Source organism: Natator depressus, chromosome 2 (assembly GCF_965152275.1).
Source record: "Natator depressus isolate rNatDep1 chromosome 2, rNatDep2.hap1, whole genome shotgun sequence".
Taxonomy (NCBI): Eukaryota; Metazoa; Chordata; order Testudines; family Cheloniidae; genus Natator; species Natator depressus.
The window spans coordinates 1661895-1688414 of NC_134235.1; the positions used below are offsets into that span (position 1 = coordinate 1661895).

The window sequence follows — 26520 nt, forward strand, 5'->3', positions numbered from 1 at the left end:
CAGAGATCGGGGCACACCAGCCCCAGGACCCCAGACCAGGCCCCTCTCCGGCGGCCCTGCCCCTCCCCGCTTACCTGGATGTGTGCCATGTAGGCCTGCACCACCTCCAGCCCGTACAGGCCAATCAGCTCGCTCACCAGCTGGATCCCCTTCTGATTGGCCGCCACCTGCGCCCGCAGGTCCGACAGGTTGTCCTGGAGCTGGCGGGTGCCACTGCTGCCTGGGATGCGGCCGGGAGCCATCAGGGCCTCGGTCACAGCTGCTGAGAGGAGGGGCAGGTGCGAGCCGGCCCCTGGAGACGGGGCCAGCAGGCACCACGGGCTGCACTGCATGATGGGATATTCACGCCCCCAGGGGCGCACTGACGGGGCAGGACGGTGCTATCCGGGGGGAGAGATCTACCCACTCCCCAGCCTGGGGCGTTGTGGGAGGCAAACGCCCAGTGAACAAATCCTGCCCCCCCCGCAGGGCTCGGAGACGGAGCCCACTCACCCAGCTGGCGCGGAAGGGGAGCTCATGCCAGGGTCAGGAGGATGGCTCCCCTGGGGCCAGAGCGTAGGGATCCCTTTGGGGGTCTCCCATCCGCATGCGGATCTAGCCCAAGGCTGCTTAGCTGCTCCCCCCAGCTCATACATGCAGCCCCCATCCTGCCCCCAGCAGACTCACCCTCCTCCTGGAAGACTCCGTCCTTCACCAGCTTAAAGGAGACGAAGACGGCGCCTTCCTCCTGCAGCGCCTTGGAGTGCGGGGGCATGGAGCCGGGCGTGATGCCCCCAATGTCCGCATGATGCCCGCGGCTGGCTACGAAGAACACGGGCCTTGGCATCCCTGGCCAGAACACCTGGGAGGGGAGAGCAGCTGGAATCAGGGCCAGGGACCCACGTGCCCTCCAGGGGCTCAGGACAGGGCACTGCAAGGTGTGGGGCAACCCCCACACGCTGCCCCTGCCTTTGGCCTACCCACTGCCCTGAGTCACCAGCCTGCCAGCCCTCCTTGGCCCCTGCCCTCTCTGTGAGGCCACAGTGCCCTGGGGGCTGGCACCTCTGGGGTGGGGACAACTGCCTGCTCAGGAATGGGCTGAGACCCATAAACTCATGTCACACATGGGCCCCAGGGCTGCCCCCCAAAGAATGGCTTCTGGCTGGATCTGTGTGACGAAGCGGGACTGTTCTTAATGTTTCCTCTGAATAGTGTGGGGGTGCCTCAGTTTCCCCTAGGCAGTTCTTAAGTATCTAGGTGGGGGAGAAGGGTGTATGATCGTTGCAGAGCCCTAGAGGGCAGGTGTGTGCAGGGGTCTGGACACAGAGAATGGCCGACACCCTGTTTCCTGGCTACTGATGGCCTGGGCCCTTCCCCCCTGCAAGGTGAGAGCTAAAGGGTTGGAGAACAAAGGACTCAGGTGACCTCCTGGCCCAGGAAAGGGACAAAGCCCAGAGGAGGGGGGGCTGGAGGGAGTTTCAGTTTGGGGCTGGCTAGGACATGGAGTGAAGGGCAGATGTGGTTGTCTGGCTCACTGCCCCCCAAAATGGACCCAGCTGAGGGGTCCTGTTCTCTGCACCTACTAGCTCTGGTTTAGACCATGTTCCTGTCGTCTACTAAACCTTCTGTTTTACTGGCTGGCTGAGAGTCCCGTCTGACTGCGGAGTTGGGGGGCAGGACCCTCTGGCTTCCCCAAGATCCCACCTTGGCGGACTCGCTGGGGGAAGCGCACGGAGGGGCAGAGGAGGCTGAATGCTCCGAGGTCAGACCCAGGAAGGTGGAAGCTGTGTGAGCTGTGTGTCCTGAAGACAGGCTGCTCACAGAAAGGCGACTGCCCCAGAGTCCTGCCTGGCTTCATGGGGAGCAGTTCAAGAGCATCACCCAGGGACTCCATGACAATCTGACATGGGGAGCTGCAGCCCAGAGGCACCAGCTGCCCCTTGCCCGGGCCCTGCCGGTGGTACTCACGGGTGTGATGACAGTCAGGTCTGGGAGGTGGCTGCCCCCCGCACATGGGTGGTTGCTGAGGATCACGTCACCCTCGTTCAGGTCAGCCCCGAGGTTCCGGATCTGAAACGGCACCGAGAGCGGTGCTCAGGGGCCGCCCAGGGGGCTGGCCAGCCCTGGGGGAGCCGCAGGCCCAGCCCTCAAAGCGCAGAGCCAGGGCGCAGGGGGATGCCAAAGAGGTGTGTGCCGGGGTTGCACCTACCTGGAACTGGACAGTTTCCTGCATGGCCCCCAGGTGCACCGGGATGTGGGGAGCGTTGGACACCAGCCCCCCATCCGGCCCAAAGAGGGCGCACGAGAAGTCAAGCCGCTCCTTAATGTTGGTGGAGATGGCCGTTCTCTGCAGGATCCGGCCCATCTGCTCTGCAGGGCGAGATGAAGCGACTGCTACCAACCCCGAGGAGGGAGCCATTCCATAGGAACCCCCAGCCCCAAGGGCACCCCCCACAGCCATGCAACTCCCCTTCCCAGAACCTAGGCAGCTCAGCAGATCGGGCAGAGTCCCCCTCCATCCTTGGCTCCAGCTGGCATCACGGGTCCATCTCTCCCCCACTTCCCCAGCACCAACCTGTCTGCACTTTGCATCAGTACTACGCACTCTCTGTGCAAGAACCTTCTTCACCGCAGCTCCAGTGCCTCTAGGCCTCTGTATCATGGACCCGGCAGCTCCTCCCAAATCTCAGCCACAAACGCATCACCTCCCTGTCCTACATGCCTCTCGGTGCCCCACACCCCCTGACTGAACTGGGGCGGCCCTTGGGCGACAATTTGTTTAAAAGATGCTGTGTGAAAGGCAGCTGCCTCTGGGGTGGGGCACGGAACGGCTGGGTAACAGCCACACAGCGGGGCTCGTCAGCAGCTTGGGACAGGTAGTGAAGGAGAGTCTGTGCTCCAGCTGAAGCGCCAGGGGGAATTTGGAGAGGCAGAAGGAGTTCCACCTGATTAGAATGGGGCCAGGACAGTGGGGTTAACACGCCGACTCTGGGGTACGTGGGCCAGAGACCCCAGCAACACTTCCAGCCGCGGAGCGCCCCCTAGCGCTGCAGTGGGGTCAGCCCCAACTGCAAGGGGACCGTGTCCCCTACTGGGCCCACATGCTGCTCCCGGCAGCTTCTGGCATCCTAGGAAGTCTCCCATCCAAGCACTGCCCTGCCCTGCCCAGTCCCCCTGGCTTGTGGGATGGGCCCAGCTGAGAGCACTGGAAGTGGGGATTTTCTGTAGTATTTTTATGAAGCCTAAATGTGGCTCAGTTTCCTCTATATGGCAACCGTCATGGGGGAGGGGAGAAAAGGGCTGTTTTGTCTGAAATGGTGATTGGGCTGGGGAGGCCTAGTGGCCGGAGCCAGACTCAGGCATCGGACTGGGCTTGGTGTGAGAGCAGGGCTGGAGCAGGACTAGGAACAGGGTGGGCCTGGGCCCAAGAGCAGGGCTGGAGCAGGCGAAGGCTGGGGGGCTCTGTTGTCACTGCCGGGCAGGAGAGAGTTCCAAGCCCTGGAGTCACACTGAGCAGACTGAGCTGCTGCTCCTCCCGTGGGGCTTATGTTCCTGCCCTGGGAGTCACAGCCCAGCTCCTGGCTTGTGGGCTGGCGCCTCGACCAGGAGTGACTCCTCACCTCCCATGTGCTCTCAGGGCAGGCTGAGGCCTGGGTAAGAATAGTGCCCAGCTGTCTGAGCCGGGAGGGGTCACTGGAAAGGACTGGCCCAGCCGACCCCAAAGCAGTGAACAATGGAAAAGCCTGCAGCAGGACATTGACACCTGGCACCCATGGCCTAGGGGGAGAGGGGTTTCCCCACCACTCTGCAGGGAGGCTGAGCAAAGACCCCCCAGCTGGAGGACACAGGCCTGGGGGGGAGTAGGCTGCTGGAGGGAGTCGGGGCTCTCACCTGGGAACTGCCCAAGGAGATCAGACTGAGAGCTTGTCTACACTTAAAGCACGAGCCGTGCTGCTGTAACATGTCAGTGTAGACACCACCTACCCCCGGGAGGGGTTCTTCGCTTGGCATAGCTAATCCACCTCCCCGAGAGACGGCAGCTGGGTCGACGGAAGAATTCTTCCATCGATCTAGCACTGTCTCCATGGGATGTCTTAATTACGCCATGCAGGGGGAGGGATTTTTCACACACCTGACTAACGTTTTTAAACCGACCTAATTTTCTGGTGTCGACCAGGCCTGAGCGAGAGACAGCCTGAGCATGGAACTCATGGCAGCTCAGCCTGGCTCTGGGCTAACCGGCAGGGACTCGGACTGTGCTTTAACCAGTCACACGAGTGAAATGCCTGCAAGCATCATGGACATTTTTTACAAACACCATAATAGAGGCTCAAACTACACATATACCCCACAGGAGAAAACAAAAAGAAGTAAGAGGACCAAAGAAATGCCACCATGGCTAAACCAGAGAGCAAAAGAGGGGTAGAGACAAAAAGACAGCTTTTAAAATTGGAAGTCAAATCCTGCTGAGGAAAATAGAGAGGAACATAAATTGTGGTAAGTCATGTGCAGAAGTATGATTAGGCTGGCCAAAAAACAATTTGGAGACACAAAAACTAACAGCAAGTACATCAAGAGGCAGGAAACCTGCCAAACAACCAGTGGGGCCACTGGACGATTGAGATGCTAAAGGAGCACTCAAGGACGATAAGGCCATTGCAGAGAAGCTACATGAATTCTTTGCATCGGTCTTCTCAGCTGAGGATGTGAGGAAGATTCCCAAACTTGAGCCAGTCTTTTTAGGTGACAAATCTGAGGAACTGTCCCAGATTGAGGTGTCATAAGAGGAAGTTTTGGAACAAACTGATAAACTAAACAGGAATAAGTCACCAGGACCAAATGGGATTCACCCAAGAGTTCTGAAGGAACGCAAATGTGAAATTGCAGGACTACTAACTGTGGTCTGTGACCTCTCATTTCAATCCGCTTCTGCACCAGATGACTGGAAGGTAGCTAATATGACACCCAATTTTTAAAAAGGCTCCAGAGGTGATCCCGGCAATTACAGGCCGGTGAGCCTGACTTCAGTACCAGGCAAATTGATTGAAACTATAGTAAAGAACAGAATTATCAGACACACACATGAACACGATTTGCTGGGGAAGAGTCAACCTGGCATTTGTAAAGGGAAGTCATGCCTCCCCAGTCTACTAGAATTCTTTGAGGGGTCAACAAACATGTGGACAAGGGGATCCAGTGGACATAGCTGTGACGAAGTGGGACTGTTCTTAATGTTTCCTCTGAATAGTGTGGGGGTGCCTCAGTTTCCCCTAGGCAGTTCTTAAGTATCTAGGTGGTGGGGTAAGGGTGTATGATCGTTGCAGAGCCCTAGAGGGCAGGTGTGTGCAGGGGTCTGGACACAGAGAAAGGCCGACACCCTGTTTCCTGGCAACTGATGGCCTGGGCCCTTCCCCCTGCAAGGTGAGAGCTAAAGGTTGGAGAACAAAGGAATCAGGTGCCCTCCTGGCCCGGGAAAGGGACAAAGCCCAGGGGAGGAGGGGCTGGAGGGAGTTTCAGTTTGGGGCTGGCTGGGACACGGAGTAAAGTGCAGGTGTGGTTGTCTGGCTCACTGCCCCCACAAAATGGACCCAGCTGAGGGGTCCTGTTCTCTGCACCTGCAAGCTCTGTGTTAGACCATGTTCCTGTCGTCTAATAAACCTCTGTTTTACTGGTTGGCTGAGAGTCCCGTCTGACTGCGAAGTTGGGGTGCAGGACCCTCTGGCTTCCCCAGGAGCCCCACATGAGCGGACTCGCTGTGGGAAGCGCACGGAGGGGCAGAGGATGCTGAAGGCTCCGAGGTCAGACCCAGGAAGGTGGAAGCTGTGTGAGCTGTGTGTCCTGAAGACAGGCTGCTCACAGAAAGGAGACTTCCCCAGAGTCCTGACTGGCTTCATGGGGAGCAGTGCCAGAGCATCGACCAGGGACTCCGTGACAATAGCGTACTTGGACTTTGAGAAAGCCTTTGACAAGGTCCCTCACCAAAGGCTCTTAAGCAAAGTAAGCTGTCATGGGGTAAGAGGGAAGGTCCTCTCAGGGATCAGTAACTGTTAAAAGATAGGAAACAAAGGGAAGAAATAAACGGTCAGTTTTCACAGAGGAGAGAGGTAAATATCAGGGTCCCCCAAGGATCTATACTGGGACCTGTGCTGTTCAACATATTCATAACTGATCTGGAAAAAGGGTAAACAGTGAAGTGGCAAAGTTTGCAGATAACACTAAATTAATCAAGATAGTTAAGTCCCAGGCAGTCTGCGAAGAGTTACTGTGACGTTACTGATATAACCTGGGACCGTATAAATCATTGTTGCAGCCACCGTTATCTATTTTCAGCAATATTGTACAAAGGTTGCCGTATAAGGTATCTGTGGAAAGGTTATGGCTTGCTGATCATGATTATGCTGTCTGCATGCAGGCATCATTTTTGTAGTTGAAGTTATGAATATTAGCTCTGTACTGGTATCTCGATGTGTTTGTTTCCAAGAAGCCTTCGTAAAGCATTTGGTCAGCTTCTTGAAAGGAATTTGCAAGTTAAGCGCCCTATCAAGAAACACTTAACTGACAATAGACCTTGGGAGACTCCAATCCACGTAAGAAGCCTTCCTGGAGACGTTCAAGATAGCATGTGGGCAATGGCTGCCACCTGTAAAAACTGAGTCATGCATGGACATGTGACTCCAAACTCCATTTTTGCTGTAATTTTCCACGATAAGAACAAAGAGGGTTCTTACACCTGGAGGAGACTATAAAAGGCTGATGCCTCATCTCCATCTGGTCTTCAGTCCTGCTTCTTACCTCTGAGGGACTTTGCTACAGACTGAAGCTCTAAGAAAAGGACTGAAGGACCCATCCCAGCTGGGGATGTTCTCCAGAGACTGGATTTGAACCTGCAGTTTATTCCCTCACTGCTGCAAGCCTGAACCAAGAACTTGGCCGTCACTGTCTGTCATTGATTCCATTGAACCCATTCTAGCTCTCATCTCTATCCTTTTCCTTTTCTGTATAAACCTTTAGATTTTAGATTCTAAAGGATTGGCAACGGCATGATTTGTGGGTAAGATCCGATTTGTATATTGACCTGGGTCTGGGGCTTGGTCCTTTGGGATCGAGGGAACCTTTTTTCTTTTACTGGGGTATTGGTTTTCATAACCATCTGTCCCCATAACGAGGGGCACTGGTGGTGATACTGGGAAACTGGAGTGTCTAAGGCAGGGGTCGGCAACCTATGGCACGCGTGCCAAAGACGGCATGTGAGCTGATTTTTAATGGCACGCTCCTGCCTGCCGGGTCCCAGCCGCTGGCCCTGCTCAGCCTGCTGCTGAACCCAGGCCGGGATCCCGGCAGGCAGCAGCAAGCCATTAAAAATCCTGCCCGCCCCGGCCCGCTATTCTCCCCCGCCCCTCCTCTGCTCCCTCCCTGGGGCCGATCAGCTGACGGCCCTTGGCCCTTGCGAGGGAGGGGGGGAAGCCGAGCTGCAGCTGCGCTCACTGCTCTGGGGAGGAGGTGGAGAAGAGGTGGGGACGGGGCCTTGGGAAGGGGGTGGAATCGGCATATCCCCTCCAGCCTCCTGCCGTGAGCCGCTCAGGGCAAGGGGCTGGGCGCACCCCCACGACCCCGGCCCACACCCCAAGCCCTCTGCCCTGATCCCTGCACACCCCCCCACAAACGCCCAGCCTCTGCCATGACCCCTGCACCCCCCCACAAACACCCAGCCCTCTGCCCTGACCCCTGCACCCCCACACACACCCAGCCCCCTCCCTGATCCCTGCACTCCCACACAACCCCAGCCCTGACTCCAGCACCCCCCACACATACACAGCTCCCCCACACCCCTTGCCCTGACTCCTGCACCCTCCTCACACATACCCAGCCCCTTGCCCTCACTCCTGCACCCTCCTCACACACCCCCAGCCCCCTGCCCTGACTCCTGCACCCCCCACACATACCCAGCCCCCCCCACACCCCATGTCCTGACTCTTGCACCCCCCACATCCCACCCCCACCCCTCGCACCAAACGGGAGCTCCTGCACCACCACCCCACCTCCCCACATTCCCACCCGCACCCCTCGCACCAAATGGGAGCTGCCCAGGCAAAGGGATCTCACAAACGGGGCTGAGTGGCTGCCAGTGATGCCATGCAGTATTTAGGCCGAGATAGAATTCCGGGTTTTTTAACTGGCTGCGTATGGTGTACAGCTCCTCTCCCAAGCCAAGGAACCAGTGAGGAGGGGCAAAGGGAGATGAGGGGGGAGGCATAAGAAACACTAAAAGCCAAAGAAAAGCCTGGCCTCACTCCCTACCCTTCCCTCGGGGTACAAAAGAGGTGGCACCGAAGCCCCCAGACTCACAACCCTCCAAAATGGAACAGGACCATAAACTGTAAAGGGCGGTGCCAGGGGCGTGCTCTACAGGTATAACTGCCCTGTTAATAAAGAGGAGGGGGCCAGGGAACAGCTCTCCTGGTGTACAGAGCTGCGGAGTATGCTTGCTTGGTAACCCCAATAACCATCACATTGCCTGCACGTGGGACTCTGGCCTTCTGCTTTCTGTCTGGGTGACAAGAACCAAGGGAGGACGAGAGGAAGCCCTAACATGGGCAACAGAATGGCAGGTGAAATTCAATGGTAATAAATGCAAAGTAATGCACATTGGAAAACATCATCCCAACTCTACGTACAAATTGATGGGGTCTAAATTAGCTGTTACCATTCAGGAAAGAGAGCTTGGAGTCACTGTGGATAGTTCTCTGAAAAGATTCACTCAATGTGCAGCAGCCGTCAAAAAAGCGAACAACGTTGGGAATCACTGGGAAAGGGATAAATACGAAGACCGAAAATATCATAATGCCTCTCTATAAATCCATGGCACTCCCACACTTTGAATACCATTTCCAGATCTGGTCACCCCATCTCAAAAAAGAAACATTACAACTGGAAAACGTACATATGAGGAGAGATTAATAAGACTGGGACTTTTCATCTTAGAAAAGAGACAACTAAGGGAGGATATAATAGAGGTCTAAAAATCATGACTGGTGTGGAGAACGTGAATAGAGAAGTGTCATTTACCCCTTCACATAACACAAGAACCAGGGGTCACCCAATGAAACTAGAATCATAGACCCACAGGGTTAGAAGGGACTGCAAGGGCCACCTAGTCTAACCCTCTGCCGAGATGCAGGATTTGTTGTTTCTAAACCAACCATTAACAGGCAGCAGGTTTAACACAAACCAAAGGAAAGATTTCTTCACACAACACACAGTCAACCTGTGGCACTCCTTGCCAGAGGATGTTGTGAAGGCCAAGACTATAACACAGTTCAGAAAAGAATGAGAGAAGTTCCTGGACAACACACGTGGAGACAGGGCCTGGGAGCTGGCCTGGTGCCGCAGCCTCACCTGCAATGCCCAGGAAGCGGTGGGAGAAGATGGAGAGCTGGATGCTGTCGAGCTGGGTGCTGATGGAGCCCTGCTTCTCGGAGCCCACGGCAATGCTGATGTCCCCACGGCGCGTGATGGAGGCCGTGCAGCCCGGCTCAATGAGGATGGTGCTGAGGGATGAGGCTCCGTTACTGCACATGCCCTGGGGAGGGTCCCCCAGGGCAGCACTTCCCATCGCCCCCCGGGACGTCCATCGCCACCCACCGTCCAGAACTCCCTGAAGTGCCCCGCAGAGCCTCTCACGCAGGAGGGACAGAGACTTCCCCAGCCACAGAGCAAGTCAGAGGCTGAGCCGGGCACAGCACCCAGGAGCGCTGACCACCCATCTCAGCCCAGCCCAGCTCTACCCTGTCGACACTGGGCACAGCACCCAGGAGCGCTGACCACCCATCTCAGCCCAGCCCAGCTCTCCCCTGTCGACACCGGGAACAGCACCCAGGAGCACTGACCACCGATCTCAGCCCAGCCCAGCTCTCCCCTCTCGACACCGAGCACAGCACCCAGGAGCGCTGACCACCGATCTCAGCCCAGCCCAGCTCTACCCTGTCGACACTGGGCACAGCACCCAGGAGCGCTGACCACCGATCTCAGCCCGGCCCCGATCTCAGCCCGGCCCAGCTCTACCCTGTCGACACCGGGCACAGCACCCAGGAGCACTGACCACCCATCTCAGCCCAGCCCAGCTCTACCCTCTCGACACCGGGCACAGCACCCAGGAGCGCTGACCACCCATCTCAGCCCGGCCCAGCTCTCCCCTCTCGACACCGGGCACAGCACCCAGGAGCGCTGACCACCCATCTCAGCCCAGCCCAGCTCTCCCCTCTCGACACCGGGCACAGCACCCAGGAGCGCTGACCACCCATCTCAGCCCAGCCCAGCTCTCCCCTCTCGACACCGGGCACAGCACCCAGGAGCGCTGACCACCCATCTCAGCCCGGCCCAGCTCTACCCTGTCTACACCGGGCACAGCACCCAGGAGCGCTGACCACCCATCTCAGCCCAGCCCAGCTCTCCCCTCTCGACACCGGGCACAGCACCCAGGCGTCCTGATGCCCAGCATCCTGCTTTCACCATTGGCCCAGGCTCTCGCCGCAGCGATGGGAATAGAACTCATATGTCCAGGCTCCATCTACCCCTCCTCCTACCTGTTCTTATCAATGATGATGCTGGGGCCGGGGATGGAGTGGTCCCAGGACAGCTCCTCCAGCAGGTACACGCAGGTGTCCAGGTAGCCGTCGGTGAAATAGCAGCGGGTCACCTGGCCAGGGAGAAAAAGGGGATGCCCTGAGAGTGCCTGGGCCCAGGTTCCCCCAACCCCGCCCTGTTGTGCATCACTTAACAGGGAACCCCCCCCCCCCCCCCGGCATAGCTGGAGCCATTGTCTCAGCAGTTCAGATTGTGGGGCCATGGGCCAGGCACTGATCCTGCCCTGCCCCAGAGGAGCCATCTGGACCCACAGGCCATGGCTCAGCGCAGTCAGAGCACGCCTGGGCCCCAGCCAGCCTGCCCTCCCTGCACTCAGCGCCCCGCGGGCCTGTGGTGCGCAGGAGAGGTGCCCATCGTGCCGCCCCCTATCTGGGAAGAGCTGAGCCCCCGGGATCTGCTCCGAGGCAGGGCATGTGGGAGGACCAGCAGATCACTGACAGGCAGGGGCATTGTGGGATTGCCCTGGGAGAGGGGCTGCCCCATCCCAGAGCCCACCTGCCCATAGGCAGGGAGGGAGCGACCCCCTCTCCACTGCCCCAGGGTGGGGGGCGCTCACGGGCGGGGCGGGAGAGCGCTGCTCCCTGGGTCTCACCGTCTCCACACGGGCAGGTCTGCCGCTGGCCGCGACTGGCTCGTCCTGACCAATCCCGGTGCTGCCAGTGCCTCGCACCCGCACATCATCCACCACCACAGGGCGCCCGGGGATGGTGAAGCCAAACTCTTTCAGGTACCTGCAGGCCAGGCAGCCGTTACCCCAGACACACGCTGCACCGGGGCTGCAGAGACGCCCACCAGCCCGGCACGTGGCTGAGAACAAGCCCCGCTGCACCCCTTGCAAGGCAGGGCTCCTCTGGGCCACAGGGGGGCACGGGCAGTGGCCTGGCAGACACAAGACAAGTCTCCAGCGAGCCCTGGGCAGTTGCTGCCCACTAACCCTCAGGTGCCCAGTGACCATGAGATGGTCGAGTTCAGGATCCTGACACAAGGAAGAAAGGAAAGCAGCAGAGTACGGACCCTGGACTTCAGAAAAGCAGACTTTGACTCCCTCAGGGAACTGATGGGCAGGATCCCTTGGGAGAATAACATGAGTGGGAAAGGAGTCATACATAGAATCATAGAATATCAGGGTTGGAAGGGACCTCAGGAGGTCATCTAGTCCAACCCTCTGCTCAAAGAAGGACCAATCCCCAACTAAATCATCCCAGGAGAGCTGGCTGTATTTTAAAGAATCCTTATTGAGGTTGCAGAAACAAACCATCACTATGTGGAGAAAGAATAGTAAATATGGCAGGCGACCAGCTTGGCTTAACAGTGACATCCTTGCTGATCTTGAACACAAAAAAGATGCTTACAAGAAGTGGAAGATTGGACAAATGACCAGGGAAGTGTATAAAAATATTGCTTGGGGATGCAGGAGTGAAATTAGGAAGGCCAAATCACACCTGGAGTTGCAGCTAGCAAGAGATGTTGAGAGTAACAAGAAGGGTTTCTTCAGGTATGTTGGCAATAAGAAGAAAGTCAAGGAAAGTGTGGGCCCCTTACTGAATGAGGGAGGCAACCTAGTGACAGAGGATGTGGAAAAAGCTAATGTACTCAATGCTTTTTTTGCCTCTGTCTTCACGAACAAGGTCAGGTCCCAGACTACTGCACTGGGCAGCACAGCATGGGGAGGAGGTGACCAGCCCTCTGTGGAGAAAGAGGTGGTTCAGGACTATTTAGAAAAGCTGGACGAGCACAAGTCTATGGGGCCGGATGCGCTGCAACCGAGGGTGCTAAAGGAGTTGGCGGATGTGATTGCAGAGCCATTGGCCATTATCTTTGAAAACTCATGGCGATCCGGGGAAGTCCCAGACGACTGGAAAAAGGCTAATGTAGTGCCCATCTTTAAAAAAGGGAAGGAGGAGGATCCGGGGAACTACAGGCCAGTCAGCCTCACCTCAGTCCCTGGAAAAATCATGGAGCAGGTCCTCAAGGAATCAATTCTGAAGCACTTACACGAGAGGAAAGTGATCAGGAACAGTCAGCATGGATTCACCAAGGGCAAGTCATGCCTGGACTAATCTAATTGCCTTCTATGACGAGATAACTGGCTCTGTGGATGAGGGGAAAGCAGTGGACGTGTTGTTCCTTGACTTTAGCAAAGCTTTTGACACGGTCTCCCACAGTATTCTTGCCAGTAAGTTAAAAGAAGTATGGGCTGGATGAATGGACCATAAGGTGCATAGAAAGCTGGCTAGATCATCGGGCTCAACGGGTAGTGATCAATGGCTCCACGTCTAGTTGGCAGCCGGTATCAAGTGGAGTGCCCCAAGGGTCGGTCCTGGGGCCGGTTTGTTCAATATCTTCATAAATGATCTGGAGGATGGCGTGGATTGCACCCTCAGCAAGTTTGCAGATGACACTAAACTGGGAGGAGAGGTAGATACCCTGGAGGGGAGGGATAGGATACAGAGGGACCTAGACAAATTGGAGATTGGGCCAAAAGAAATCTGATGAGGTTCAACAAGGACAAATGCAGAGTCCTGCACTTAGGATGGAAGAATCCCATGCACCGCTACAGACTAGGGACCGAATGGCTTGGCAGCAGTTCTGCAGAAAAGGACCTAGGGGTGACAGTGGACGAGAAGCTGGATATTGAGTCAGCAGTGTGCCCTTGATGCCAAGAAGGCCAATGGCATTTTGGGGTGTATAAGTAGGGGCATTGCCAGCAGATCGAGGGACGTGATCGTTCCCCTCTATTCGACACTGGTGAGGCCTCATCTGGAGTACTGTGTCCAGTTTTGTGCCCCACACTAACAAGAAGGATGTGGAAAAATTGGAAAGAGTCCAGCGGAGGGCAACAAAAATGATGAGGGGGACTGGAACAGGTGACTTCTGAGGAGAGGCTGAGGGAACTGGGATTGTTTAGTCTGCCGAAGAGAAGAATGAGGGGGGATTTGATAGCTGCTTTCAACTACCTGAAAGGGGGTTCCAAAGAGGATGGATCTAGACTGTTCTCAGTGGTAGAAGATGACAGAACAAGGAGTAATGGTCTCAAGTTGCAGTGGGGAAGGTTTAGGTTGGATATTAGGAAACACTATTTCACTAGGAGGGTGGTGAAGCACTGGAATGCGTTACCTAGGGAGGTGGTGGATCTCCTTCCTTAGAGGTTTTTAAGGTCAGGCTTGACAAAGCCTTGGCTGGGATGATTTAATTGGGGATTGGTCCTGCTTTGAGCAGGGGGTTGGACTAGATGACCTCCTGAGGTGCTTCCAACCCTGATATTCTATGATAAACCCCTGGGCCCTCAGGATCGTGCGACGGTGCACATCAGTCATTCTGGGAGAAGCACAGGGCAGCAACTCGGCCCCTGCCCGAAGGGATGGCAGCCGCAGCCCCAGTGCTTCCAGGGGGAAGGAGAGCCCAGGCCCCTGCCGTGGGGCAAGGGACACCCACCTGCTGGAGAAGGCGGTGCGGAAGTCCCCGGCCCGGCAGGAATCGGACGTGGCCGGGTGCCCCTTGGCCGAGCACATGAGGGCACAGTCTGTGCGTTCATAGCGCAGGTGCAGGAAGGGCTCCGTGCGGATCTGAGACCTGGGTGGGGAGAGAGCGGTTAGCTGCGGGGGGGGGGGGGGGGGGCGTTTTCTAGACAGAGAGCCCACCCGCCTGCTGTGTGTTAGAGAGCCCACCCGCCCCCCTGAAAGCTCCCCCGCCCCCCCCAGAGCCCGTCCCCCCGCCAGAGAGCCCGCCCGCCCCCCTGAAAGCTCCCCCGTCCCCCCCAGAGCCCGTCCCCCCGCCAGAGAGCCCGCCCGCCCCCCTGAAAGCTCCCCGCCCCCCCGAGAGCCCATCCCCCCGCCAGAGAGCCCGCCCGCCCCCCTGAAAGCCCGCCCGCCTGCTGAGTGCTAGAGAGCCCATCTGCCCACCCCCCAAGAGCCCGCCCCCCACCCGGGAACCCGCACCTGCCCGCCCGGAGAAAGCAGTGGGAGGTGCTGATGCAAACCCCGGGGCGGAGGGTGACGGGCCCCTCCTGATCCCCGCAGCACCCAGTGCTTCCTCCTCGGGGCGTCCAGCCGGCAGCACCCCAGCCCCAGCGCCAGACCCCGGTGGGCAGCCCTGGGCCAGTGGGGCGGGTACCTGGGGAAGCCCTGGGCCTGCAGGGGCCCGCACACACTCGGTCTCCAGCGCCGCCAGGCGCTCGTCCAGCTGGGCATAGGCCTGGGGCCCGTAGTGCAGGGAGCAGGGCTCCTGGGCCTCGTGCACCCACGTCCGCCAGGGCCAGGCCGTAGGCCGACAGGATCCCGCTGTGCCTGCAAGGAGACCCGGCGTGAGGGTGCCAGCTCGGTCCTCAGGGCAACGCGGCGGGGGGCACCCTGAGCCGGGCAGAGCGGCCCCTGGCCGGTCCCAGGGCGCGGGTCCAGCTACGCAGGAACCACAGGCTCCCCTCCGTCCCCCCACTCCCAGCGCCCGGCCCAGCTCCCCCCAGGTTCCCACGCTCAGTGCCCGGCCCAGCTCCCCCCGTCCCCCCACTCCCAGCGCCCGGCCCTGCTCCCCCTGTCCCCCACTCCCAGCACCCAGCCCTGCTCCCCCCGTCCCCCGTGCCCTGCCCAGCTCCCCCCAGGTTCCCACGCTCAGTGCCCGGCCCAGCTCCCCCCGTCCCTCCACTCCCAGCACCCGGCCCTTCTTCCCCCAGCCCCCCACTCCCAGGGCCCAGCCCAGCTCCCCCCGTCCCCCACTCTCAGCGCCCGGCCCTTCTTCCCCCAGCCCCCCACTCCCAGAGCCCGGCCCTGCTCCCCCCATCCCCCCACTCCCAGCACCCGGCCCTGCTTCCCCCGTCCCCCCACTCCCAGCGCCCAGCCCAGCTTCCACCAGCCCCACCCCTCCCAGCGCCCAGCCCTACTCCCCCAATTCCCAGCGCCTGGCCCAGCTCCCCCCAGGTTCCCCCGCTCAGCGCCCAGCCCATCTCCCCCCGTCGCCCCAATCCCAGTGCCCGGCCCTGCTCCGCCCACTCCCAGCGCCCGGCCCAGCTCCGCCCGTCCCCCCACTCCCAGCGCCCGGCCCAGCTCCCCCTGTCCCCCACTCCCAGCACTCGGCCCTGCTTCCCCCATCCCCCCCTCCCAGCGCCCGGCCCTCTCCCCCCACTCCCAGCGCCCAGCCTAGCTCCCTCCATCCCCCCACTCCCAGCGCCCAGCTCCCCCCACTCCCAGTGCCCAGCTTCCCCCAGCCCCCCACTCCCAGCGCCCGGCCCAGCTCCCCGGTACGCACTTGTGAATGAACACCCTCTTCATGCCCAGCGCCCGGGCAATGGCGCAGGCGTGCTGCCCTCCTGCGCCCCCGAAGCAGGCCAGCACGTGGCGCGAGGTATCGTGGCCCCTCGCCTGCCAGAACCAGAGGAAGCGTCACCCACAGGGACATCAAACCGAGCCCCCCTGCCCCAGCTCAGGGACCCAACCCCTCCCCCGGGAAACAGAGCCCCCCTGCCCAGGCGAGACCCAGGGAACCAACCCCCCCGGGGAACAGAGCTCCCCGCCCCGGAGCAGACCCAGGGAACCAACCCCTCCCCGCCCCCACCCCCAGGAACTGAGCCCCCCTGGCAAGAGCCAGGAACCACCCCCACCCCCGGCCAGGGAACTGAGAGCGAGCCCCAGGAAACCTTCCCCACCCCCAGGAACAAGTCCTGGGGAACCTTCTCTCTCCCGCAGGCAGGATGGGGATGCACTTGGCCAGAGTCACCAGCCTGGCCTGAGCCTTCCCCTGGGCTCAGCTCTGCGCGTAACACCGGGGAGTGCCGGGGCCCCGGCAGAGCCAGGAGCTGTCCATGCACAGCCCCGGGCTCTGCTCCCAGTGCTGGCAGGAGAGCAGGGGTGGGGGACTCCTGGGCATTTTCCCGGGGTGGGGGGAGATGCCCTGCCAGCTCCGGGGAGACCAGGGGGCAGATGTCACCATCCTGGGGCTGATGGGCTGCAGCACTGCCCCACCCCTACCTGGGTCAGGGAGCGGATGGGCCGGCACATGGCCTCGTTGGCCACCTGGATGAAGCCCATGGCCACCTCCTCCACAGTGAGAGAGGGGTGGGGGCCCGGCGCCTGGCTGGCCGGGAAGGCGTTCACGCGGGCAGTGAGCTCCTGGAAGCCCTGCAGAGCGGCGTCCCGCGAGAGCGGCTGGTCCTCACCCGGCCCAAAGATGTGGGGGAAGTAATGGGGCAGCAGGCGGCCCAGACAAAGGTTGGCATCAGTCACTGTCAGGGGCCCCCCTGCAAGGACAAGGGGGTCAGTCGCTGCCACTCGCCAGCCCACCCAGACACGCCCCGGCACAGCAGAGCCCCGGCCTCACCCTTCCTGTAGCAGGCGGGGCCAGGATGGGCCCCCGCGGACTCGGGACCAACCACAAACAGCCCGGACCTGGTGGGGAGAGAAGGGGGAGGCGTTACTGCAGCACGGCCCCGGGCAGGCACGGGAGCCCCATGCAGCGGCCATCGCCCTGCAGTTCGGGGCAGGGAGTGAAGGAGAACCCTGTGCCCAGCTGAGGGCACATGGGCAAGAGGGAGGAAAAGATCGGAACCAGGCAGGGACAGTGCGGATCATGCGCCAGCCCCGGGAAGTACCAGGAGATCTCCAATAAACACAAAGGGTCAGGAGCCCCGTTACGTGCCCCTAACACCAGGCTGGGGCATCGGGGACAGACCCGGGGGAGAGCGCCCCCTACTGAGCCCCACCCAGCAGCACACGCCCCTAGCGCCAGGCTGGGGCATCAGGGACAGACCCGAGGGAGAGCGACCCCTACTGAGCCCCCCCCCCCCCCCCGGCAGCACACCCTCCTAGCGCCAGGCTGGGGCATCAGGGACAGACCCGGGGGAGAGCGCCCCCTACTGAACCCCCCCAGCAGCACACGCCCCTAGCGCCAGGCTGGGCATCGGGGTCAGACCCGGGGGAGAGCGCCCCCTACTGAGCCCCCCCCGGCAGCACACGCCCCTAGCGCCAGGCTGGGGCATCGGGGTCAGACCCGGGGGAGAGCGACCCCTACTGAGCCCCCCCCCCCCCCCCGGCAGCACACCCCCCTAGCGCCAGGCTGGGGCATCAGGGACAGACCTGAGGGAGAGCGCCCCCTACTGAGCCCACCCCCCCGGCAGCACACGCCCCTAGCGCCAGGCTGGGGCATCGGGGACAGACCCGGGGGAGAGCGCCCCCTACTGAGCCCCCCCCCGGCAGCACACGCCCCTAGCGCCAGGCTGGGGCATCGGGGACAGACCCGGGGGAGAGCGCCCCCTACTGAGCCCCGCCCGGCAGCACACGCCCCTAGCGCCAGGCTGGGGCATCGGGGACAGACCCGGGGGAGAGCGCCCCCTACTGAACCCCCCCAGCAGCACACGCCCCTAGCGCCAGGCTGGGCATCGGGGTCAGACCCGGGGGAGAGCGCCCCCTACTGAGCCCCCCCCGGCAGCACACGCCCCTAGCGCCAGGCTGGGGCATCGGGGTCAGACCCGGGGGAGAGCGCCCCCTACTGAGGGCCCCCCCCCGGCAGCACACGCCCCTAGCGCCAGGCTGGGGCATCGGGGACAGACCCGGGGGAGAGCGCCCCCTACTGAGCCCCACCCAGCAGCACACGCCCATAGCACCAGGCTGGGGCATCGGGGACAGACCCGGGGGAGAGCGCCCCCTACTGAGCCCACCCCCCCGGCAGCACACGCCCCTAGCGCCAGGCTGGGGCATCGGGGACAGACCTGGGGGAGAGCGCCCCCTACAGAGCCCCCCCCCCGGCAGCACACCCCCCTAGCGCCAGGCTGGGGCATCGGGGACAGACCTGGGGGAGAGCGCCCCCTACAGAGCCTCCCCGCCCGGCAGCACACGCCCCTAGCGCCAGGCTGGGGCATCGGGGTCTGCGCTGACGCAGGGGAGAGCGCCCCCTGTTGAGGGGAAATGGGGTGCAGCACTGCTCCCAGCAGGAGCCAAGCGTGTGTAGGTCTCAGAGCTGCCCTGACGCTGCTTAGCTGGTGGGGTGCCAACATTACACCCCAGTGTGGGGAGGGGAGAAGGAGCCGGGACGGGGCTGGAACCAGGCCGGCTCTGCTGCGAGCCAGGAGCGGCCGATGTCCAGGGGCCGGATGCTGAAGCTCAGACAAAGCACAGCCCCTCGGGCCAGGAACGTCAGAGCGCAAGGCCCAAACAGTCCCTTGAGCAGCAGGCGAAGCACCCCCAGAGCCAGCCCCACAGTGCCCTTGCCATTCGGCTCCCAGCCCCAACCCCGCACTCGGGGGCCCTCTCCTGGCCCACAAGCAGGACTGGGGCTGCTAGGCCTGGAGTGGGTGCCACTGAGGGATGTGGGAGGCTCACCCCCTTTGAAAGGGGAGTCCGGGTGCCACAGCAGCAGGACTGGCTGTTCGAGCCCCCCCCGAGCCAGCCGGGGTCCCTGAACCCCACCGCTGGGGGAAGGCTCCCCAGGAGCGGCAGGCCAGGGAAGGGGCTGTGCGGGGGCACGGCCGCAGGCAGGCACCCACCGGAAGAAGAGCATGGAGCCGCCGCCGGCCGCCACGGTGTTGATGTCCAGCTGGGGGGCCTGGATGCTGATCCCAGCCGTGGTCGCCTCGAAGACGTGCTCGTACTCGCCGGCATAGCGGCTGACATCCGTCGAGGTGCCTGCGGGAGTCACAGCTCAGCCGCTTGCCCCAGGCCCCAGCCAGGGCCTGGCTCAGAGCTGGCTCCGTGCAGCCGGCTCCATCCCCAGGGCCTGCAGCCTGCCCGGGGCAGGGCAACATCCCAGCTTCCCCGCCCGCCCTCCCAGCGCCAGGCCTCACCTGCCCTGGGGGAGTCCATCTGGGGGAGCCAGGGTCCCCCTGCCATGTGCAAAGGAGCTCAGACCCTCCCCAGTCACAGGGAGAGACCCCCCTGCAGGCGGCACCCACCTCCCATGTCGAAGCCGATCACAGGCTGCCCGTCCTCCTGGCTGTAGGTGGTGATCGCGTAGCCCACAACGCCGCCAGCGGGGCCAGACAGGATGGCCCGGGAGCCACTGAACTGCCCCATGGGGGTCAGGCCCCCGTCGGAGCGCATGAAGAGCACCTGGGTGTCCTGCAGAGGGAGCCAGAGAGAGCAGGTGAGCCTGGAGCCAGGTGGGATGAGGGGCCCTGCATGGACCGAGGGCAGGAGGCAGAACGGGAACCAGGGTCCCCAGCCAGGTTCACAAGGCCAGCAGAACCGGGACGGGCCCTGGGACAGAGGCTGGAGCCAGGTGAGGGGCTCTGGGACGTGCCCAGGCAGGGAGAGGGCCCTGGCACGGGGACACAGACCAGGCCCAGAAGAGGGGAGCAGATGACTCCATGTGGAGGAGCGGGGGTGGCCGTGTGGGGAGGCGAGAAGAGCCACGTCTGCCTGGGTCGGTGGGGCAGCGCCAGGGGGCTGTTCAGGGCAACGCCCGCCCAGCCGCTGGGGCAATCAGGGCATGGCAGGCCCCTGGAGGCGATGTGCCGCCATGCTCACCTGGAGTTGCTGGGTGAAGCTGGCGCAGAAGCCATCGAGGTAGCGGCGAATGCAGGGGGTCAGGTAGGCATCGGCACAGGCGGTGTACCCGCGTGGCACCACCCGCACCATGGGCATCACCGAGGATGACAGAGACACGTGCTGGAAGCCCAGCTCCTGGGCCAGGGCCCCCACTTGCTGCTCGTGGGCTGGCCAGCTGCCAGGGAGAAAGAGAAGAGTCAGGGGACTGGGGAGAGCCGTGGGGCCGGGGCTGCCCCAGCCATACGGCAATCAGCGGGGCGCCAGTTTCCCCAGAGCAAGGCACCCCCGCCCAAAGCCAGATAGGAGAGCTCCCCAGCCCCTGGGGCAGGGCCATGCTAGCCGCTGAGCAGGGGCGCTGGTGGGGCACCAAGCCGGGTGCAGTGCCCAGCGTGGGGGTGCACAAGGCTGACCTGTTCCCCAGGTTTTGGAGGTGCAGGCTCCAGCCCCGACTGGCTCTGACACCGCGAGTGGGGTGGGGCCCAGCGCCCACCCGGAGGAACTCACGCATACGAGTGCAGGAGCACTACGGCCAGGCTCCGGATCCCCTGCGCCAGCAGCCGCTGCAGGTCTCTCCGCAGCGCGGCCAGGTCCACGGGGCGCTGCACCACGAGCGAATCCCCCACCACGCCTGGGGAGGGGATGGAGCCACGGTAGAGGGGCCACGCCTGCAAACCGCATCCCCAAGCCCGCTTCCCCCCACCACCCCCCCGCAGAGGCCATGGGGCAGAGGGACAGAGAGCAAAGCAATGTGGGGAGGGGACTGGCTGAGGACAGGGAGCGGGGGGGGGAGGGGAGGGGTAATTGGGGAGACACCAAAGGGACACGGGCTGAACCCCTCCATGGCGCTGCCCTGGGTACTCAGTGGGCCGGGTCCAGCCGGCCCTGACTTCCCCCTCCGCCTGGCTCCAAACACCAACCTGGGAGCACCTGGCCGGGGTCGGCCCCGGGGAGCTGGCAGCTGGCGTGGTGCAGGATCAGCCGCTCGTCCACCTCGACCACCTCCTCATACAGCACCTCGGGCATTGCCACCGCCTGGGGACCCGACAGAGGGGCCCCGTCACTGCCAGGCTGGGGGGCTGGAGTGTGGAGACCAGCCCTAGGGCAGGGCCAGTCGCACGCGCCCCCGCATGGTCTGGGGCCGACCCAGGGATTGGCTCTCGTCCCGCCCACCCCCAGGTGACCGCCAGGGCGAAGCGGCTGGGGGGCTGGGGGCTGATCCTCCCCTGCCTTGCTGCAGTTCACTCCATCGCTCTGGTCCCCTGCTGGCACCCCCCACCCTCCAACCCTCGGGGGCTGGGGGGGGGTGCATTGCGGTCCCCGCTCCCGGTGTGAGGCTGCTGCCTATGCAGCCCCGCCCGCCACGTCCTGCCGCACCCCACTGACCCAGGTCTCTCTGTGCTGCCCCAGCTCCCCACAACTCCCGCCCACTGGGGTGGGCTCCCTGCCCACCACCCGCCTGCCCCAGGCGAGGGGCCAAGCCCCAGGCCCTGCTCCCGCCAGGACCCTCTGACTCAGCCCAGCCCCTGGCATGTGAGGCCCCCGGTTCAGCCTCAGTAGCCTCATTTCCTCCCCTCTTCCAGGTGGTTCTGGAGGCGCCTCCTGCCCCCCCGCCCCGGCTCCTTGCTGCCGGCAGTCAGGGCCCCACCAGGAACGGCTGCGCAGGGCTCCGGGGCTCTGATCGCTCTCTCCCAACACAGCGTCCCGGGGCACTGTCACACCTGGGTGGGCAAACTACAGCCCGGCCCGCAAGACGCTCTGTGACGAAGCGGGACTGTTCTTAATGTTTCCTCTGAATAGTGTGGGGGTGCCTCAGTTTCCCCTGTGCAGTTCTTAAGTATCTAGGTGGTGGGGTAAGGGTGTATGATCATTGCAGAGCCCTAGAGGGCAGGTGTGTGCAGGGGTCTGGACACAGAGAATGGCCGACACCCTGTTTCCTGGCAACTGAGGGCCTGGGCCCTTCCCCCCTACAAGGTGAGAGCTAAAGGGTTGGAGAACAAAGGGATCAGGTGCCCTCCTGGCCCGGGAAAGGGACAAAGCCCAGAGGAGGAGGGGCTGGAGGGAGTTTCAGTTTGGGGCTGGCTGGAGACATTGAGTGAAGGGCAGACGTGGTTGTCTGGCTCACTGCCCCCCAAAATGGACCCAGCTGAGGGGTCCGGTTCTCTGCACCTACAAGCTCTGTGTTAGACCATGATCCTGTTGTCTAATAAACCTCTGTTTTACTGGCTGGCTGAGAGTCCCGTCTGACTGCGGAGTTGGGGGGCAGGACCCTCTGGCTTCCCCAGGACCCCTCCTGGGCGCACTCGCTGGGGGAAGTGCACGGAGGGGCAGAGGAGGCTGAATGCTCCGAGGTCAGACCCAGGAAGGTGGAAGCCGTGTGAGCTGTGTGTCCTGCAGACAGGCTGCTCCCAGAGAGGAGACTCCCCCAGAGCCCTGCCTGGCTTCGTAGGGAGCAGTTCCAGAGCATCGCCCGGGGACGCCGGGACACCCTCCTGCCCGGCCCCTGAGCTCCTGGCCTGGGAAGCTATCCCTGGCCCCTCCCCTGCTGTTCCCCCTTCCTCAGCCTCAGCTCACTAGGCCACCGGCGCAATGCTCTGGGAGGGGGGCGGCGAGCTCCTTGGGCAGCGCAGCGGCAGAGCCCGGCCTGACCCGGTGCACTGTGCTGCGCGGCCCGGCTGCCTGACCTGGTCTCTGCGCTGCACGGTCAGTGGCTAGCTCCAGACGGGCGGCAGGGTGAGGGGGCAGAGAGCGGGGGGTTGGATAGAGGGCAGGGGAGTTCGGGGGGGTGGTCAGGGGGCAGGGGAGTGATAGGGGTCGGGGTGGTCAGAGGGCTGGGAACAGGGGGGTTGAATGGGGGCAGGGGTCCCAGGGGGAGGCAGTCAGGAAGGGGAGGGGGGGTTGAATGGGGCGGCAGGGGCATTCAGGGGCGGGGGGTCTGGGGGCAGTCAGGGGACAGGGAGGGGTGGATGGGGCAGGGGTCCCGGGGGGGGTGGGCATCAGGGGACAGGGAATGCGGGGGTTGGATGGGGCAGGAGTCCTGGGGGGGCCATCAGCGGGTGAGAAGCAAGTGGGGGGTCGGATAGGTGGCAGGAGCCGGGCCACGCCTGGCTGTTTGGGGAGGCACAGCCTCCCCTATCCGGCCCTCCATACAATTTCTGAAACCCGATGTGGCCCTCAGGCCAAAAAGTTTGCCCGCCCCTGGTTTAACCCCTCTCGCCCCAGAGAGGCTAAAGGCACATCTACACAGCAAAACACCCGCGGCACCATCTCAGGACCCGGGGCAGCTGCCTTGGGCCCGCACTACGCCCGCTCGGGCTGCAGCCAGGCCCTGAGACCCAGCAGAGGCGGGACGGGGGTCTCGATTCCTAGCCTTCAGCCCAAAGCCAAACGTCTACACTGTGTGGGGAGCCCGGGGGCCCGAGTCAGCTGACCAGCGCCAAAGCTTGCTGCCGCGGCTGTGTTTGCTGTGTGGACGTACCCAAAGGGAGGCACATCAGGAGGAAGTCAGTGGCTTAGTCTAGACCCTCCCATCTAGAACAGACACCAGAGCCGACAGCCAGGACACACCCGCCCTGCCCTCCCCACCCCCACCCCTGGGTGCTCAGTGGCAGAGGCGCCTGGACTGGGGCTCTCTGGGATACATCGGATGCAGTGAGCTGTCGCTCACGAAAGCTTATGCTCAAATAAATTGGTTAGTCTCTAAGGTGCCACAAGTCCTCCTTTTCTTTTTCCAGGGATTAAAGGCTCAACCCAGGCCATGTACAAAGTGCAGGGGAGCCTCAGGGGAGAGGCACTGACAGCAAGAGATGGGAGGGTCTGTGGGGAGGGATGGAGCAGCCGCAGCTGCCACGTGGCCCCACAGCCAGCCAAGTGCAGAGAAAGGGAGGCGGGTACTGCAGCCAGAGATTAGCTGAGGAATCCAGTCCAGGCTTCTTCCAAACAATGGGCCCCTTGCACTGGGTTCCCAAGGACATCTGGGTTCCCAAGGACATCCTCTGGGTCAGTGGACAGGGCCCTCCCGAAGGGCGACTCCCCCAGGGCCTCACGTGCTGGATTCACGAGGGCGCCCCGCTGGCTGGAACAACTCAGCCTGCGCTCAAACTGTGCCAGCCAATCGCCAGGTGCAGCACATACCCCGCCCTGCCCGGCTGCCCCTGGCATGTGGGAAAGGGGCCCTGAGGGCAGTGGGGGGCTGGTTTACTCAGAGACAGAGCATGCAGGAGAATCCTGCCCAGATTCCAGATGCTCCTGGACCCAGGAGCTCCTTGCCCTGGCCACACTTGGCACCCAAGGCCATACAAAGTCATGTCAGCAGTAGCAGCCTGGCCCAGGAGAGGCAGACAGACAGGAGGCAGGGCTGGGGACTCACCAGGTCAAAGATTCTGGGCCGAGCCTGGTTGCCGATGTGCAGGAGATCCCGGAAGCCCTTGGTGATCAGCAGGGCGATCCGCTCCCCCTTGCGCTCCAGCAGGGCGTTGGTGGCCACCGTGGTCCCCATGCGGATCCACTCTATCTGCGATGTGTCCAGGGGGTGGTCGCAGGGAAAGGGAATGCCGCATTCCTGGGGGAAGCTCCTGTCACTGTGGGGCACTCTCCTCCCACAGCCAGTAACACCCGTCCATGGAGCTCAGATCATCTCATGCCCATGAGCCCAGGAGAAGGGAGTCACTGTCCCCAGAGCGCTGATGGGGAAACTGAGGCTCAGAGGGGAAGGAACTGGTTCAAGGTGATCCAGTGAGCCAGTGGAAGAGCTGGAAACACCCCAGGAGCCTGGCTTCCCAGCCCAGGGCTCTAACCTTGGGGGCCCTTCATGAGCCATGACCCAGCACGACCAAGGTCTCCCCTCCCTCAGGCAGAGCCAGGCCAGGCAGCACCCCCTTAGGGAGAACAGGGGGTGCTGGGCCCGCACCATGACAGATCTGTCAGGGGAGCACCCCCCTCAGGGTGTCACACACCGCGCCCCCTTCCTGCATCAAACCCAGCTGGGCCAGGGAGAAACGGCCACCCCCTCCCAGATGGGCCAGGCTCACTCTGCGGGGCCAGAGCCACGGGCAGGATGCGGGCTGCTGGATGCTGCTGCGATCCTGGCAGCGGGACGTGCAAGAGACAGACAGGGCGAGAGGCTGCCCAGTCTGCTCCGGGCTATTGGGGCCAATTTGGCTGCAGCCGGGGGCAGGATGCTGCTCAGACGGCGCCCGCTCCGACCTGCTGAGGTGCATTCCTGGCCTGGGCGGTGCGCTGGGCTGACCGGGGCCTCGGGGGGGAAAGGAGCCAAACGGACCGCGGGGAGTGAACGGGCCCACTGGGGTGCTCCAGCGCAGCGTCTGCGCCCCACCATGCCCCCGGCGCCTGGGCCAGCGCATGCAGCTGCCAGCCAGGGGGCTGGGCACCTCCGTCTCCGGAGCCCCTGGGGGCAGTGCCCGCTCCCAGCCAAGACCATCCTAGGGCTGTGAACGGCTCCCCCCGGCACCGCCGGCCGCCCCGTGCCCGGCCCCTCACCTCCTGCAGGATGCGGCGGATGCCTTCCGTGGGCGCATCGCGGTAGTTGGCCGGGTCCTCGGACAGCAGCTTCATCACGCGGACGCGCCCCCCGGGGCAGCGGGCAAAGATGTCGGTGAAGGTGCCCCCGCGGTCGATGGCGAACTGGAACTTGCTGGGGCTTGGCACGGCCATGGCTGGGTCCCTGCGGGGCACGGCCCGGGCGCAGCCGCAGGGGAAGTGCCGGGGTAGCCCCGGAGCCAGAGGGCCGGGCAGAGGAGAAGGAGCCGCGGGGGCACCGCACGAGCCCTGGGGTGAGCGGTCGGGTCCGGCTCCCGGTCCCCGGTTTAGCCCGGCCCAGCGCCGCTCCCCGCCCCCTGCCCCCTGCCCCGCCCCTGCGCCGCCTGGCCCCGGAGAGCCGCGGCGCGGGGCCGAGGGCTGGGCTCCTGGGGGGCTGGGCTGTGGGCTGGCCGGGGAGCCCAGGAGGCGGGGCTGCATGGGGAGGGGGCGAGGCTGGATGGGGGGAACCAGCGGGGGCGGCTGCGCTGCGCCCTCCGGCGGACCCGGGAGCGCGCGGGGCTCTCCCTGGGGCTTGTCTGCGCTTCGACCGCTGCGGCTGCCGAGCCCGCTGCCGGCTCCAGCCCACGCGAGCTTCTCCGCCCGGCCTGGAGAGACTGCCCACGCCGCGAGGGGGCGCTGCGTCCCGGCCAGAATTCGCCCCTCGCTGCCCGCACGGGCTGGGCTCCGCTGCGCGACCGATTCGCGAGTGCAGCGCCGAGCGCAGGGGGCTCGCCTGGCCCCGGCCCGGCGCCCGGAGCGGGTTACCGGGAGCCAGGGCAGCTGCGGGAGCGGCCCGGTCGGTGCAATGCGCTGCAGGAGTCTGTCTGAGCCCGTGCAGCCGGTGTGCCAATGGGGGCCGCGGTGATAATTTTGAGGCTTGTGTGTGCCTCAG

General features: G+C 62.9%; 1 protein-coding gene across 1 annotated transcript in view; it reads right to left on the reverse strand.

Annotated features, from left to right (window-relative positions):
• OPLAH (5-oxoprolinase, ATP-hydrolysing) overlaps positions 1 to 25905 on the reverse strand; it is a 41768-nt gene extending 15863 nt beyond the window's left edge. Inside the window, 21 exon segments of the mRNA XM_074943642.1 lie at positions 75 to 259; positions 667 to 841; positions 1948 to 2049; positions 2189 to 2349; positions 9376 to 9527; positions 10563 to 10675; positions 11216 to 11354; positions 14059 to 14196; positions 14737 to 14759; positions 14761 to 14862; positions 14864 to 14909; positions 15865 to 15977; positions 16584 to 16852; positions 16933 to 17000; positions 19094 to 19232; positions 19499 to 19664; positions 20073 to 20268; positions 20598 to 20721; positions 21011 to 21125; positions 24460 to 24651; positions 25590 to 25905. Coding sequence (XP_074799743.1) covers positions 75 to 259; positions 667 to 841; positions 1948 to 2049; positions 2189 to 2349; positions 9376 to 9527; positions 10563 to 10675; positions 11216 to 11354; positions 14059 to 14196; positions 14737 to 14759; positions 14761 to 14862; positions 14864 to 14909; positions 15865 to 15977; positions 16584 to 16852; positions 16933 to 17000; positions 19094 to 19232; positions 19499 to 19664; positions 20073 to 20268; positions 20598 to 20721; positions 21011 to 21125; positions 24460 to 24651; positions 25590 to 25763 — 2892 coding nt within the window. The 5' untranslated portion in view covers positions 25764 to 25905.
• Between the last annotated feature and the right edge of the window lie 615 nt (positions 25906 to 26520).